The following is a 15,352-nucleotide window of genomic DNA, read 5'->3' on the forward strand; positions in this document are numbered from 1 at the left end:
ACGAGTATATGAAGGGTGGGTAAGCCATCATAGTTCATCGTCTGAGACCTAAAAGGGACCCATTGTCTCTGAGCACATTTCCATCCCAATCTGAACAAAGTTGGGGTTCTGCTTACAAAGAAAGCTTTTAGAGAGGCAGCTAACACAGTCTGCAAAATTTTAGTTGTATGCACTTAAAAGTTCTTTAAATTGAATGTTTTTATTCTCTCTATCATCTTCAATAATCAAGAGTTAAATATGTTTGTTGAAATTGAGTAACTCAAAAATTGCAGGTGGGTGATGGAGGGGAAATATATAAACTAAGTATTTTTATTGGTAAACAATTTAAAATAATACAAGATTATAACAGTTAATATCACAACTGTGAAACTTGTTAGAAGTTCTACGATAGGACTTAAGAGATTTATTTTTTTATATTTGTTTGTTTTGCTTTTGTAGTAGGTAGCTTTGGGCTAGGCTTCCAAACCTTCCCCGAGGACTTATTCTCCTTTGCCATTTGGAGCAGCTTGCTGGATGAGTTTGAGAAGCCTGACTGCAGAGCTACAGAATTCTCTAGACCATACCCAAACACTCTTCTCTGTTTCATTTGAGTTACCGGTTTGGAACAACCATTTTTCAAAGTAAATTTTTTCCCCACATCAACCAACCTGCAAAAGAGTTCCTTCACAAACAACTGAACCTACAATTTTGATGTCATGCCACCAGGTGGTGGCAGTGTCAAAGTCATATATATCCTTAATTTCTTGGGATAATCCTAATATCAATTCATTTGGCCTGTATTTCACTCAAAAAAAAATCAATATTTTATACATTTTAATATTTCAATATTCCTAATGTCTCTCTGGCTTCCTTATGTATTTAGTAGTTTCACAAAAAATAGCCCTGTTAGTTGAGTGGTTTTTTTTGTTTAAAATATGGTTCTTACTTGACTAAAGAACATGACTCAAACTTCCAGGCCTGCATTTCATCAGATTCAGGTAGAGAGTTTTGTTCAGGTTCCCTAGTATTTATATTTATTTATAACCATAAATTTCCTGCAGTATAACTCTTTTTTGAAAAATAGCTTTTGTTTAGATGCAAAACAACTTCAATTCAAAATTTTGTTGATTATTTTTTAGACCTATCTGCATTTCATCTTTTCAGTAATTTTTAACACTTAAATTTGCAGCAAATCCTGTTTCCCCAAAAATAACACCTAGCCAGACCATCAGCTCTAATGCGTCTTTTGGAGCAAAAATTAATATAAGACCCAGTCTTATATTATATTATATAAAACCTGCTCTTATAGTAAAATAAGACTGGGTCTTATATTAATTTTTGCTCCAAAAGACGCATTAGAACTGATGGTCCGTCTAGGTCTTATTTTCGGGGAAACATGGTCTTAGTTTGCTTGTATGCTCTCAACTCTTGAGTTAGTTTATCATCCAAATGTGTTAGATTGCTCTCTTCACTCTGCTAAAGCTGTTTAGAATATGGAAGAGAATTAGTTTGCCTTTCTAATCTTTTGAAATCAAAGTTTTCTTGAATCTTTCTCCTATATGAGGCAGAGGCAGAAATAGACAAAGGAGAAAGAGCATTATTCTCTAACAAAGATTAAAAAAGTCTTTATAGGCAAGTACTTTAATCACTATTTCTCAGCACTGTTGTCTCTTTATGACTTTTTCTTTGGCTTCAAAAATTTAATGTGGGTTTATTATCAACTGGCTTAAACAGAAATTTAAAACTTTAAATTTAAATTAATTCTATTTAACTTCAATAGAAATTTGAGCTTAAGCCCTTTGATGCTTTTTAGCAAGTAATTTATTGTATTTTAGATAGGTGGCTTCTAATAAAACTGAATTACTTAAAGAAACTGAATAACTTAGTGGATCAAAATACTTTAAGTAGTACTTAAACAACATTTTCATTAGAAATTTCAATTGTGGACAATTTTAATTCTTCTAAGGTTTTGGAAATGTTAGGAATAAAATGTGAGGATATGTGTACCGTGTTTCCCCGGAAATAAGACCTAGCTGGACAATCAACTCTAAGGCATCTTTTGAGCAAAAATTAATATAAGACCCCTCTTATTTTACTATAATATAAAACTGGGTCTTATATAACATAACATAACGTAATGTAATATAACATAACAACATAACATAACACCTGCTCTTATTTTACTATAAGACTGCGTATAATAATATAGTACCGGGTCTTATATTAATTTTTGCTCCAAAAAACGCATTAGAGCTGATTGTGCAACTAGGTCTTATTTTTGGGGACACAGTATTATTTCCTAATGCTCTTGAAAGAATAGGAAAATAAGCATTTCCTTATGTAAAAATAATTTTAGCATCTAGGTAGATCTATTGGCAGATTCTGTCAATTATTAATAATACGAGGTCGGACAATTAAGTTCGTTAACTCATCCTAGGAAAAGTGCTACATACCTCATTGCTGTATATCACTACAGTCACCTTCAAAGTACTCCCCTTGGGAAGCTATGCACCGACACCAGCACCTAGTCCACCCTTCAAAGCAATTTTAGAACACTTTTTCTGGAATGGCCATCAGAGCTGTCATTGTATTACCCTTGATGTCCTGAATGTCATCAAAATGTCTTCCTTTCAATATTTCCTGTATCTTCGGGTAAAGAAAGAAGTCATTGGGGGCGAGATCAGGTGAGTAGGGAGGGTGTTCCAATACAGTTATTTGTTTACTGGCTAAAAACTCCCTCACAGATAGTGCCATGTGAGCTGGTGTATTGTCGTGATGCAAGAGCCATGAATTGTTGGTGAGAAGTTCAGGTTGTCTTTTTCATGCAGCCTTTTCAGTACTTATAAATTGTAAACTTGGTTAACTGTTTGTCCAATTGGTACAAATTCGTAGTGAAGAATCCCTTTGATATCAAAGAAAGGTTAGCAACATCATTGCAACAAGTTCATGAACTTAATTTTCAGACCTCGTATATAAAAGTAAGGAACTGGCCAGTAATCCTGGGATTTGTTGGGTACATGAATGTCCCCTTGGACTACATCTGAGCCACACTCAGAATTGAGAGCCCACCTAGACCTGTGTTAAATTCTGTCCCCGAGGACATTGAAACCTAACACTGAGAGTCTGTGTGGAATGAGCCTCTGAAAAACCAGGCTGGAAGCCAGAATCAGGGCAAACTGGGCAAGGTGGGTGGTGAGGGGTAGAATGATGTATGTAGCCCCAGAGGACTAGAATGTGTCTTCCGTATCATGGGGATTACAGTTAGGGGGTCCCAACAGGGAAGCCGACAAAGAACCCAGGAGCGTATCCATGCAAGGATTCAGCTTAACTATCTGTCAGACCCCTGGAGCAGTGAGGCATCTTAACAATAGTACCTAAGTAAGATTTTTCCTGTCTCCTTTACCTGTTCTCTCTCTCCTTCTCTAGGCCTTGGGAGAATTGGGGGACAGGAAGCAGAACTGCAGTCAATGGACCAGAGGGAGAACAGAAACTCTAGATCAAGAAAGAAAAGGGCAGTGCGCTCTCTCTAGCAGAAGACCCACTGCCAGCCAGCTATTGCTGAAAAGGGGAGAAGTCTTACTTTTAAATCAAGATTTGAGTGTCGATTTTTATGTTAGACATTCTAATTTCTAAATCAAGGCTTTGCTTGACAACTTAAAATAATTGTAGGTCTTGGAGTAGCCAAAAAAGTCATGGGACTCCCAATTCTATCCAGGGGCAGAGGAAGTACTTCCCTCACTGACCTGTTTTTTAAATGGCAGTTAAAGGGAGGAATTAAGTTGCTTCTATGGTTTTACTGCAAAATATGTATAGGTTTTCTTAATACAAAAATATTAATACAAGTCTGCTCATCTTTATACTTAATTCTAAGTCTCCCCTTGCTTTAAAAAATTTACTTATTAAAGAAACCATTGTCTTTCCAAATAATTTTAGGGTTGCCCTTCCAAGTAGATTTTGGTTTTCCTTCTCAGGTAGATGAGTTCCTTAACAGAGATTCCCTACCTAGGACATATTCTGGCCCACAGCACTAATAATAATTAGACATTATTATTCCTATGTATTTTTGCTAGTGTCTGGGGACTCATTACTAACAAAGAATGGGTGTTGGTTGACATTAGTAGCCTCTACTGCTTAGCCCTCATCTCTGAGTTTGTCATATTAGAACTCAGTTCTCATGTCTGAAGAGTCTATAATCCTCCATAACTTTGTGTCTAACTTCCTTCACTGCGTCAGTTGGAGTTTGCATGTCTTTGGCATTCAGAATATCTAAATGACTTCTAATTGGATTCTGCATAAGACTGACTACAATGTCATATCTTCTAAGATTCATTCTCATGATGCTATAAAGCTTCTGTTGGACCTTCTTTTTCTATTTTCCATATCTCTTAATTACTTTTTAATATTTTTATCACTTCTTAGAAATTAAAAATAGTTCCGTTTAAAATAATTTGGTTTTAAATAGTTCAGTTTGTAATCTTCCTGCTTTTTCCTTGTAATTTCTTCAGTTTTCTATACCTCTTTTTATGACTGTAGTCTTACTGAGCATGTCCCTGATATTTCTAGTGGAAGGAATGACAACCTGTTGTTTTATGTGCACTTCTGTGACTCTAACAGTTCATTTCTTCATGTTGTAATTTTTGATTATTGGAATCTTATCTTCTGCAAGGTATTATGTATGAGTGTCTGAGTTCTTTGAGTTCTCAAGCACGCATTTATTGAGTGGCTTCACTTTCCCTTTATGTTGCTTTCTTAATAGGATTCCCACACTTTTCCTGTGTCCATTATTTAGGATTCTTGGTATATTTTTCCCATTTCCAGGTTCTTAAATGTGTTCCACGAAGTTGAATTGCTGGAAATTTGATTTCCTGGATAAATGGAGTGTTAATCTGCTATATTTTTGCTAGCTTCACAGAGTGTTATCTTTTAATAATCACTGTCTTATAAGGAAAAATAGTTTAATTCAAAAATATTCAACAAACATTCAGTGCTCAATACATGCCTTGAGTTATTTGTTACTATATGAATTTAGTGAAAAGATTTGAGCCAATAGTATTGTAACTGTCTGCAGTGGACACTTCATAAAAGCTTATTGAATGAAGAGCTTTCCTGGCATATATTACTTTATTCTACCTACTCATATTCTTGGAGACTTGTTCTGTAACCCAGTATAGAGGAATAAGAATGGTTTTAAATTTGATGTCTTTCAAAATATTTCACAGCTTTCATTGCTGGCCAACATTGTATGAAATAAACTATTGTTAAAGCTTTATCTGTTGTAACAGTTAAAATGTTTACTGTAGTAATGGCAGAAAAATCAAGTTTATTTGGTATAAATAATAAAGCTGAGATTGATTTATAGGTTCATTTAAATTAAAAAATTTCAAAGGTAGAGCATTCCTCAGGCATCATTTAATCAAGATTCTGTTTCTCTGCATTTATGTTGGTTTTGCCTTTTCTGTGATGTTTATGTCCTCAAGTAGGCTTTTTTTCATGGTTTTCAGATGGCTACCAGCAGTAATTTGAGATATTCATAGAGACAGAAAGTAGAATGCAGGTTATCAGGGCCTGCATGGAGAGAGGAATGGGGAGCTATGCTGTAATGGGCCAAGTTTCTGTCTGCAATGATGGGAATGGGTTGTACGGGAACTCTTTGTACCTTCTACCCAATTTTGCTGTGAACCTAAAGCTGCCCTAAAAGATAAAATGTATTTTAAAAAATTAAGTAGATTTACATACATATGTTTGACATGGAAATTTTTCTGAAAATAGTAAATTGCAAAACATTATGTAAAGATTAATCCCATATCTGTTTTAAAATGTTCTCTCTCTGTTGATCTGTATCTAAATATAAAGCAAAGGAATAGGACAAGGATTATGCCCACTAGACTCTGTAGGGGTCACATCTGGGGAGGTGTTTGTGGGGATGGAATACAGGTGGATAGCTAAAGGGGATTGTAAGTACTTCTGCATTGTTTGAGTCTTTTAAAACAAAAATACTCATTTTAATCTCTTAAGAGTACATTCATATGTTGCTTATAATGGGAAAAGAATTTTTTAAATAATAGTTATATATGCTCATTATGTACAAAATTTTAAAGTTTGTTCCACAATAGATAAACATTTTCAAATTTTTGTGTGTTTTCTTGCAGGTTTTTTTTTTTTTTAAATCATAGATAGACTCAAATGTGTTGACAGTGTTGTTTCCACTTTTTAAAAACTCTATTCTCTGAGTATTTTAGTGTCGTTAAAAATTCTTGTAAAACGTTTCCTTTGGCTACATAATTATGACACATTTATACCATGAAATAATTGATTTAACATTTTTCTATTGTTATGACAATTACACGGCTCCCGTCTTTATATATAACTATATCTTTATAGTGTTTATTGTTTCCTTATGATTGATTCCTAAATGAAATATTGCCTTAAAATATAAATTTTAAAGTTTTAGATACTCTTAACAAAACTTTTTAAACATACAAAATTTTAAATGATACTGACTTTTTTTAAGGAGAAACAAAAGACATAGAACCTACTTTTCTATAACATTGTACGTGGATTTTGATAAAGCAATAGACAGATCTGGATTCTCTTGCTATTACTTCTTTCCCCCACTCTCTGTTCCTTGACATTCTTTCCCACCTATGAAACACTCTGTATTCCTTCCCTAATGCTTTGATTTTCTTTTTTAATTTCTAAAAAGGAGAAAATCAGAATTCCAAAGCAGCCAGCTTGAATCAATCTTTCTGTTCCTTTTATGAATAGGCAGTTCCTCCAGGCAGTGAATTAGCCCTTGAGAAAACACTGGCATTATGTTTCTCAACCCTGAGTGTCTATAGGTGGTCTGGAATGCATGAAAAAGAAGCATTGTGTCAGATCCTCAAATCTAAAGATGAAATCCTGTTCTTACTAATTATAGGTAGTTTTTTTTAAAACTTTTATTTATTTTAAGTGTGATTTTCCAGGACCCATCAGCTCCAAGTCAAGTAGTTGTTTCAATCTAGTTGTGGGGGGCGCAGCTCACACTGGCCCATGCGGGGGAATCAAACTGGCAACCTTGTTAAGAGCACCTCGCTGCTGCACGGTGCTCTAACCGACTGAGCTAACCCGCCGCCCCTATATAGTTTTTGTTGATACTGCTGCTGCTGCTGCTGTTTTGTTCTGAGTTGGAAATGGATTTGTTACAGTGTACAGTTGGTTCTTGCTTCATGTTATACAGAAATGTGTCGGCAGAGTTTGCTCTTTAGAGGAATCCCATGGTGAATACCTTTCTTGAATATAGACCCATCGCTCCTTTTTCTAATTTTGTAAATGTAAACTTTTAAAATTTCTTCTAGTGACAGAAATATTAAGATACTTTGTTTTAAGTTCAGGCTATAACATTTAGGAGTAATTCATTTTTGCTGATGAACTAGCTATTAGCCTCCCATTTTAATATCTTGTGTATTTAGTTGGGTTTGTTACCACAACAGGTTTTGTTTAGATCAGTAGTTCTCAAAAGTGTGGTGACTCCAACCAGCAGCATCAGAATCACCATAACCTGGGAGTATGTTAGAAATGCAAATGATTAGGCTCCACCCCAGACCTACTATTCAGAAACTGGGAGGTGGAGCCCAGAAACCTGTGTTTTAACAAGCCCTTCAGGTTATTCTGATATATGCTAACGTTTGAGGATTACTGGTTTAGATAGTAGCTATACAGTAGCTAAAAATACCGGCTCTTACCACTTGAGGCCTGGGTTTGGTTTAATTCCAAGGTACAGTGTTAGGAACTATAGCAATCTTGCTTCTAAGGGATGTGTAGATGAATAACTGATAGCAAGGGCCACCTCACAAGAGTTGCTTTCATTGTTTCCAGTAGTTGAGATTTTAGGAATTAAACAGAGAGCCAAGAATACTTCACTGTTGAGCTGAACCAGACTGTGTCAGTACTTAGGATAATCAGCAGAAACTTCTCTTTTGATAACATCGTTTAGATTGTGCCTCCCTCCATTACCAAGAAACTAAAAATGACAAATCATGAAATTACATTTAAAATACATAAGATTATTTTCGGAGTTAAGGAATTGCTGAATTAGCTGTCTTTCAAATGCTTTTAAGTTGTAAATAATTACAAGCAGACATACAATACCTACCTGGAAGACACTTGGTTAATATAATTGAGATATTTATCCGTTAATTATTGGCTTATTTTTATATAATTATTAAATTTTTGGATAACATCTACCTATTTAGTTATTTTAAACACTTTAAAAAAATTTTTTTTGGGAATATTGGGGAACAGTGTGTTTCTCCAGGACCTGTCAGCTCCAAGTCGGTGTCCTTCAATCTAGTTGTGGAGGGCGCAGCTCAGGTCCAAGTCCAGTCGCTGTTTTCAATCTTTAATTGCAGGGGGCACAGCCCACCATCTGATGTGGGAATTGAACCGGCAGCCTTGTTGTTAAGAGCTCTCGCTCTAACCAACTGAGCCATCCTGCTGCCCCTTAAAAACATTTTTAATGAAAAAATGTTATGCGAACATGTATGTGTGTTTTTTCATTGGAAAAGTCTCTATTCTTGAATTTAAATATTACATACACTTATTAATTATTTCACGTGGATCCTTCAGGGTGGAATATTAACTTTGTAAACATAGTGTTACTTTATAAATGGGAACCCTTGTTTAAAGAACTCCATCTCCTTGCTAAATTTAGGGCTTTAGTGCTTATTTTGGCTCTTAAATCTACAGAAGTTTTTTGTTTTTTAACTTAGGAAGATAATTACTGTCAGGAAGAGGTATAACTGGTTTGGGGTGGTGTCTTGGCATCAGAGGTGGATCTTGTTTGCGCTGTGGATTAGAATCAGTGATGAGACAACCATTAGGAGATGGCTGATGATGTTCCCGTCATGCATATTGAGAAGTGGGAGACTTCCTAAAGCTAGGGTAAAACTACCAACTTTTTCAAGATGCTGTTTTTGATTTTTAAGCAAAAAAAGAGCTCCTGAGTATATTATTCACCCTTTGCATATAACTAGGTCATATTGTGATAGGTCAGTTTCATACAATCAGCCAAAAGAAATCATTCATCCAATCATTATTATTTATCATAAACACGAATGAGGGAGGGGTGGAATATATATATATTAAATATATATACATATATTTATATAATATGTATACATTTATATACATATATACACACATATATGTATATACATATTTATATACATATATACATATATATTTATACATTTATATACATATATACATATATATTTTTAAGTTTATTGGGGTGACAGTTAGTAAAGTTACATAAATTTCAGGTATACAATTCTGTATTACATCCTCTATATAAATCACATTGTGTGTTCACCACCATGAGTCAGTTCTCCTTCTATCGCCATATATTTAATCCCCTTTACCCTCATCTACCATTACCCTCTGGTAAGGAATATATTTTAAGAAGGCCCTTACCCAATCAAGTGAAACTGACATTTCTGACTAGTGTATAGCAATTGATGTGGTGGAGAATTTAGTATTGGGAATTTCCTGTGATTATATATTTAGTCATGGGCCCATGTCAGATTTAAAAAATTAAGAAGGGGTGGCAATATTCTGACATTAACCAGTCCTTTTGGGGGGGGCAGTCACATGCTAATGAATATTCTATATCTGTGGTCTCTTTATGCTGGTATTATTTAATCCATTTCCACATATAATTTACCACTTTCTAAGCTCAGTAAAATGTTTACGTTGATCACTTTTAAGGTGCATACAGCATGCATAAAATTGGCCACAGGCTAATAGATTTTTTTTCTTCTCTGAGAACTTAGTATATAAAGTATCAATTCCTCATGAAGTACCTTATTTAAGAATAATAAATTATGCATACATTTTTGACTCTGTGTTAGTGAAACAGGTCACTATACTGCAAGTATATAAGAAACAGTCTAGGGTGTTTTGAAAAGGCTAGTCAGAAGCAAAGTGAAATTTGAAAAGAATTTATATAGAACAGATTTTGAATTTTCAAAGTCAATTTTTAAATCGTATACCTCAAGTTTTTTGGGATGGGGGTAGGGAATCTGATAAATGAAGACTAGAATAAAGATTGAAAGTGTATTATTCATTTTTCTGCATAGGATAGGAAGAAATAGTTTTAAACTTTTTTTTTTCAGTCTGCCCTAATAAGTTACGGTACTTAATTTTTTTAAATTTGAGAAGTTACTTCCCAGTGTCATCTTTGACCTTTTTGTTACGTTGACTTGGATTGAAGACAAATCTCATTTTGTCTTTTTGACTCATAAACTTTATGTTTAGTAAGTTTATCTTAGCAAGCCATTTTATTTGTTTTAATTCTCTAGTTATCTGAGGGAAACCAAAAGCATGCAAACCTTCAGAAAAGCATCGAGAAAGCTAAAATTGGCCGACATGAAACGGTAAGTTTGTGTCTGTAGATTCTTTAATAATGTCAATTCTAAACAGAAGAATAAGGACATAGAATTTCCTGTGAGGAGTATGCCATTCCCACCGGAAGAGAAGGGAGCTCAGGAAAGGACATGAACATTTGACCTGGTAGGATTCACTAATTGTAAATTGAGATTTATTATTATTGTACTGTGTATATGGCAGCACAGCATAGAAGCATGAACTTGGGAGCCAGACTGCCTGGCTTGGGAAGTCGCCTAAACTCTCTTTTCTCAGTTGTAAAATAGGGAATAATAAAATCTACCTCATTTGGTTATTGTGTGGATTACGCTAATATTGGCAAAGCACTTAGAAGAGAACCTGGCACAAGGTAAGCCCTATATAAATGTTTATGTACATTCTTAAAAGTCATGGTTTTGAAGTCTTGGCACAGAACAAATTGAAAACCATCAATGTATTGTCTATCCTGTAGCCTTGTAATATCTCTAAATTATTTAAGTGAACGTTAACCTACTATTTTATTTTTCAAAGTGCAGTGTTTTCAATAGTGTTATGTTAGGTGTTTTTAAAAATCACTGTCCTTTCTAGTTTCATCATTATCTCAGGTATGAATCGATGACTTGAGAAAATATTGAAGATCAACAGGAACTACTAAGCATTCTGTCTAGGCCCCTATCTGTGCCACTTGATTGTGAAAGAGACTAAAAAACAGTGTAGAAAAGAATATATCACAGATTTATAGTGGTTTTATACTTTTCAAAGTTATTTCACATACCTTCTTTCATGCAAATAGTCAGCACATTCACAGATAGGAATTGGAGAATGGTGATTTCTGAAGAATATTCAAGGGAAGGTAAGCTCTGGGCATCACCTGAAGCTGTTAGATTTCTTCTTCAATTGATACTAACAATTACTCCTCCTTTATTTGATCCTCCTTTTCTTTCTTTAACATTGGCAATAACATACAGAAGAACTTTCAACTAATGGTGACATACCCATGCCTCCAAGTTGTCAGCCAGTCTGTGGAGTGTTACCCAGTCCACTGGCACCATTGCAATGAGGAAAAAACCAGTAGCAAACCTAGTGGATGCCTGCAGCTATCAGAAGAGTATGGTAGTTCAGAACGGCTCCTCAGAAGGATAACCTCTAGTGTTCATCCTGAGTTCCCCAGGCAGGAGTTCTCAGAAGTGCGTAGCCCCCATCTACTAGATACTGTCCAAGATGCCGACGGAGCTGGTGCTGGCGATGATGATAAGGAGAAACAGCGAACATAACTACTCTGCGTACTGTGAGTCAGGCAGGGAATGTTCCAAGCACATTTTGTATATTTATTGAATCCTGCCAGCCGCCCAAGGAGGTAGTTACTACTACTGTCTCCATTTTTACATTTGAGTTAACTGAAGGCACAAAGAGGTGAAATAATTTGGCAAATGTGTCAGTGCTAGTAATAGTCTGAGGTGGCTCCCACTTCAGGGTTTCTGGAACTATCATTGTGACACGGATATTCACCACTTTGCTTCTCCCACCTTCATTAGCTTTTTCTCCTCTCATTCTTCATTGTGGAGCATGTATAATTCGGATGTGGGTGGCAAATTATGACCATCTTATACTGTAGTTAGTTTAAAATCTCTCCTGAGCTGTGCTAATACACTAATCATCTGTGGCTATTTACATTTAAATTAAACACAATTACATTCCGTTTCTCCGTGCCAGTAGCCACATTTCCTGTACTCAGGAGCCACTTGTGGCTGTTTTCTGCATTGGAGAACACAGATCTAGGACGTTTTTATTGTTGCAGAGTCCTGTTGGACTATGCTGCTTCAGGGCGTGTTGCCCTGTACAAGCTTTCACTTGTACAAATGCTAACAAAGAGCTTTCTTCGCTGTGGAACCAAACAGAAGAGCGAAAGCAAAAAATAGAAAAATACAAGTTCAGAAACACAAGCTAGCAAGGAACCTTAAACAGTGTTATTAGCAGCATGAGCTACTTGGTTTTGCCTCAGACTTATCCTATAACCCTGTGCCATAACCTCTGTTAGTATTAATATTTGATTTTTGTTTGGACTTATTTTTCAGGTTTCATACATATGAATTGAATATCTATAGCACTATGACTTTTACATGTTAGAACTATAGCTAGAAATTTCAAATGGCATTTATTGGATCATATTGTGTTTAAAAGCTGTATTCTTTAGTTTTAAAGGAAAAAGATGGGAGGCCACAAGCTATAATTTTGTTATTTCTGATATCTTTAAATAGTTTTAAAGGTTGTTCATTCTTAATGGTAGAAAAATCGTCTAGAACACTTTTAAGGAAAATTATATGATGATGTTACCGTAAATATTATTTATATATGTAGACACAATCTTGTGAAACTACCCAAGAGGCAGTATAATTTTTTTCCTAACATGATCACATAGTCTTTGAGTTTATACATAATTGGTAACATTTATTTATGAGCATCCCATTCTACTTATTAATTCCCATTCACTTAGTCAATATATGTAAAAGATGCTTGCGAGGTCAGAAAAAAATGAGAATCAAGTTTGTTCTTATATACATGTATGTGTATATAAAATATTGTCAAAAGCCTAATGCATATCAACTATGAGAAATAAAATGAAAATGTCTATAAATGTATAGCCTTATAACATATGGCATTTTGTTTGTCTTAATTGTACATGAACTATTTTTGTATGTAGGAAGAGCGAACCATGCTACTAAAAGAGCTTTCTTCACTTCGACAACAAAGGGAACAGCTAAAGGCAGAAGTAGAGAAATACAAAGAATGTGACCCACAAGTTGTGGAAGAAATACGTAAGTTTGTATCATATCTTGACGATTTTTAACTTTGCTAATAAAAAAAGACTTTATAGTTCTAGTTGGCTGGTACCCATTCTTCATGTATATGAGAAAATAAAGCTATTAATAGTATTAATGTTTCATTAATATTTCTGTAAGGGAATCGTCATGTTGAAACATTAAATAGTGACAACTTTGAAATTAAGCATTTCAAGAGTAAAGAGGGTAGATGGGGTAGAAAAATAAAGACATAAAATATAAGCTTAGGAATCTGAAGAATCAGAGACGGAGCTAAGCCGGCCCCAAGTACGTTGGTTCTAGAAAGAAATCCGCCATTATTTTCTAGGAAAAGTGACACCAAAAATACTGCAGTTGGCAAGTTGCAGAAAATCAGTCTATGCATTGACTTGCCTTTTGCATATATTGATGATATTTTGCCGTACTTTTAAATCAGAGCCCCTAAAGCTTCATTTTGAATAATTTTAATATTTTTATGTAAAGATAGAAATGTGAATATTTGCGGAAAGGAAAGAGTATATTATAAAAGAAACTGTATTTAATTGATTAGGAAAATATGCATAACTTTCTTCACAGTTTTCTGTTTTAGTCTGTCTTTTCATTTAGGGAACTTTACCAAGTGAAACTTTTAGAAAAACTGATATTATACTATGTGATTGAAAGCTTTGAGAGAAATTGAAAATATTTGGCACTTTCAAATTAACCTGAGAATAGTTGGATTACAATTAAGGTATCCCTGGCAGTATTCTTTACAATTAAAAAACTTTAAGCAGTTCAGTTAGTGTAACCGAAAGTTAAACTTAATTTTATAGACAGGTCCCTGCGTTGCACAGCTCACACACATGCAGCACATAGCCTAGATGGTGACACATATTGGCCCTAGTTCAGGTGATTACCCAGGGTGGTTTTCAAAGAGAGCTGAAGCATAGGACAACTTCAAGTGACCTACTATGTGTGTGATTGGAGTAGCCTAAAGGAGTGTATATTGGGTGGGGAGGAAGGGTTTCCAGGCCAGAAAAATATCTGAAGAAATAACTATCAGATTCAATAAATATCAGAAATAAAAGGCTAATTTTTTTTTCAAGTTTGATGAAAACTATAACCCACAGATTCAAGAAATTTAAATATATAAGTAGTAAATGGCAGTGATCTCTTTATCACTGAATCTAGAGAACTTTTTTAGACTTTAACCTCTACTCCTCCCAAATCCCCTTTCCCCAATGAGATTATTGTTTTTAAAATGTGCTTTTTGGTAATGAAGAATTTCATAAGATTTTGGCTATCGTGTTATTGCAGAGCAGATTATACTTGATCAAAGCATTATGAGTTTCACAAGTTGCTTTTAATAGGATTTGATTCTTAATAGCATGGGTATAGCACCCAGATTACAACAATTAAGCTTATCTTTAATTCTGTCATGGTTTATTTTTAAACAGTTTTTCTGCTCATAATAGCTATAACCCTTTTGTTCTTGTAGACATGGCTATGTATTATCTCTTAACTATATCTCAATTCCTAGGAAATACTTACTTTTCATTATGCCAGCTGAATTATTGATATCAGTAAGCAAGTATCATTAGCAAGATTAATTGCAAATATCCAAGAGGTTAGCAGTAAAAGCAATAATTTATAAAAAATAAATGTTTTTAATAACAATTGTCACCCCAATAAATTTAAAAAATAAATAAATAAATGTTAATTTTAACTGCTGTGACCATTACTTGAGAACAGAACAAATAAATTATAGTAAAAATTGAATTCCCACAGAAATACTTGAAAGTAAATCTTAGAAACACTTAAGAAATTTTCTTAGAAATAAATGCCAGAATGGCAGTTAAAATGGTCGAGTAAGGACTCTGAAAATTTACCCTTCCATGAGAGCTGGCAAAAATTGTCACACTTTTTCCAGAATTGTAGAAACAAACCAAAGATTTTCCTGTTCAAGAAAAATGGCTGAATCTCAGCAAAAATAGGTGTTTTGTAGTGTTTTAACTTGTGGTATTTTAACTTGCCCTTTAATAAACCCATACTCTCCAGCCTTGAAAAATAACAGCCCTGCATTCCTGGTATCAGGGAGCAGAATGGAACTGCATCTCTTTAAAACCCTCATTCCCAAAGAATTGTCATTATTTGATGTCCCTGGTGGTTCT

At 34.6% G+C, this 15,352-nt stretch overlaps 1 protein-coding gene across 1 annotated transcript in view; it reads left to right on the forward strand.

Moving 5' to 3' along the window:
• MND1 (meiotic nuclear divisions 1) overlaps positions 1 to 15,352 on the forward strand; it is a 49,557-nt gene that overhangs the window by 24,696 nt on the left and 9,509 nt on the right. Inside the window, exons 5-6 of the mRNA XM_033134807.1 lie at positions 10,320 to 10,394; positions 13,085 to 13,199. Coding sequence (XP_032990698.1) covers positions 10,320 to 10,394; positions 13,085 to 13,199 — 190 coding nt within the window. The remainder of the gene's footprint in view (positions 1 to 10,319; positions 10,395 to 13,084; positions 13,200 to 15,352) is intronic.

Source organism: Rhinolophus ferrumequinum, chromosome 18 (assembly GCF_004115265.2).
Source record: "Rhinolophus ferrumequinum isolate MPI-CBG mRhiFer1 chromosome 18, mRhiFer1_v1.p, whole genome shotgun sequence".
Taxonomy (NCBI): Eukaryota; Metazoa; Chordata; class Mammalia; order Chiroptera; family Rhinolophidae; genus Rhinolophus; species Rhinolophus ferrumequinum.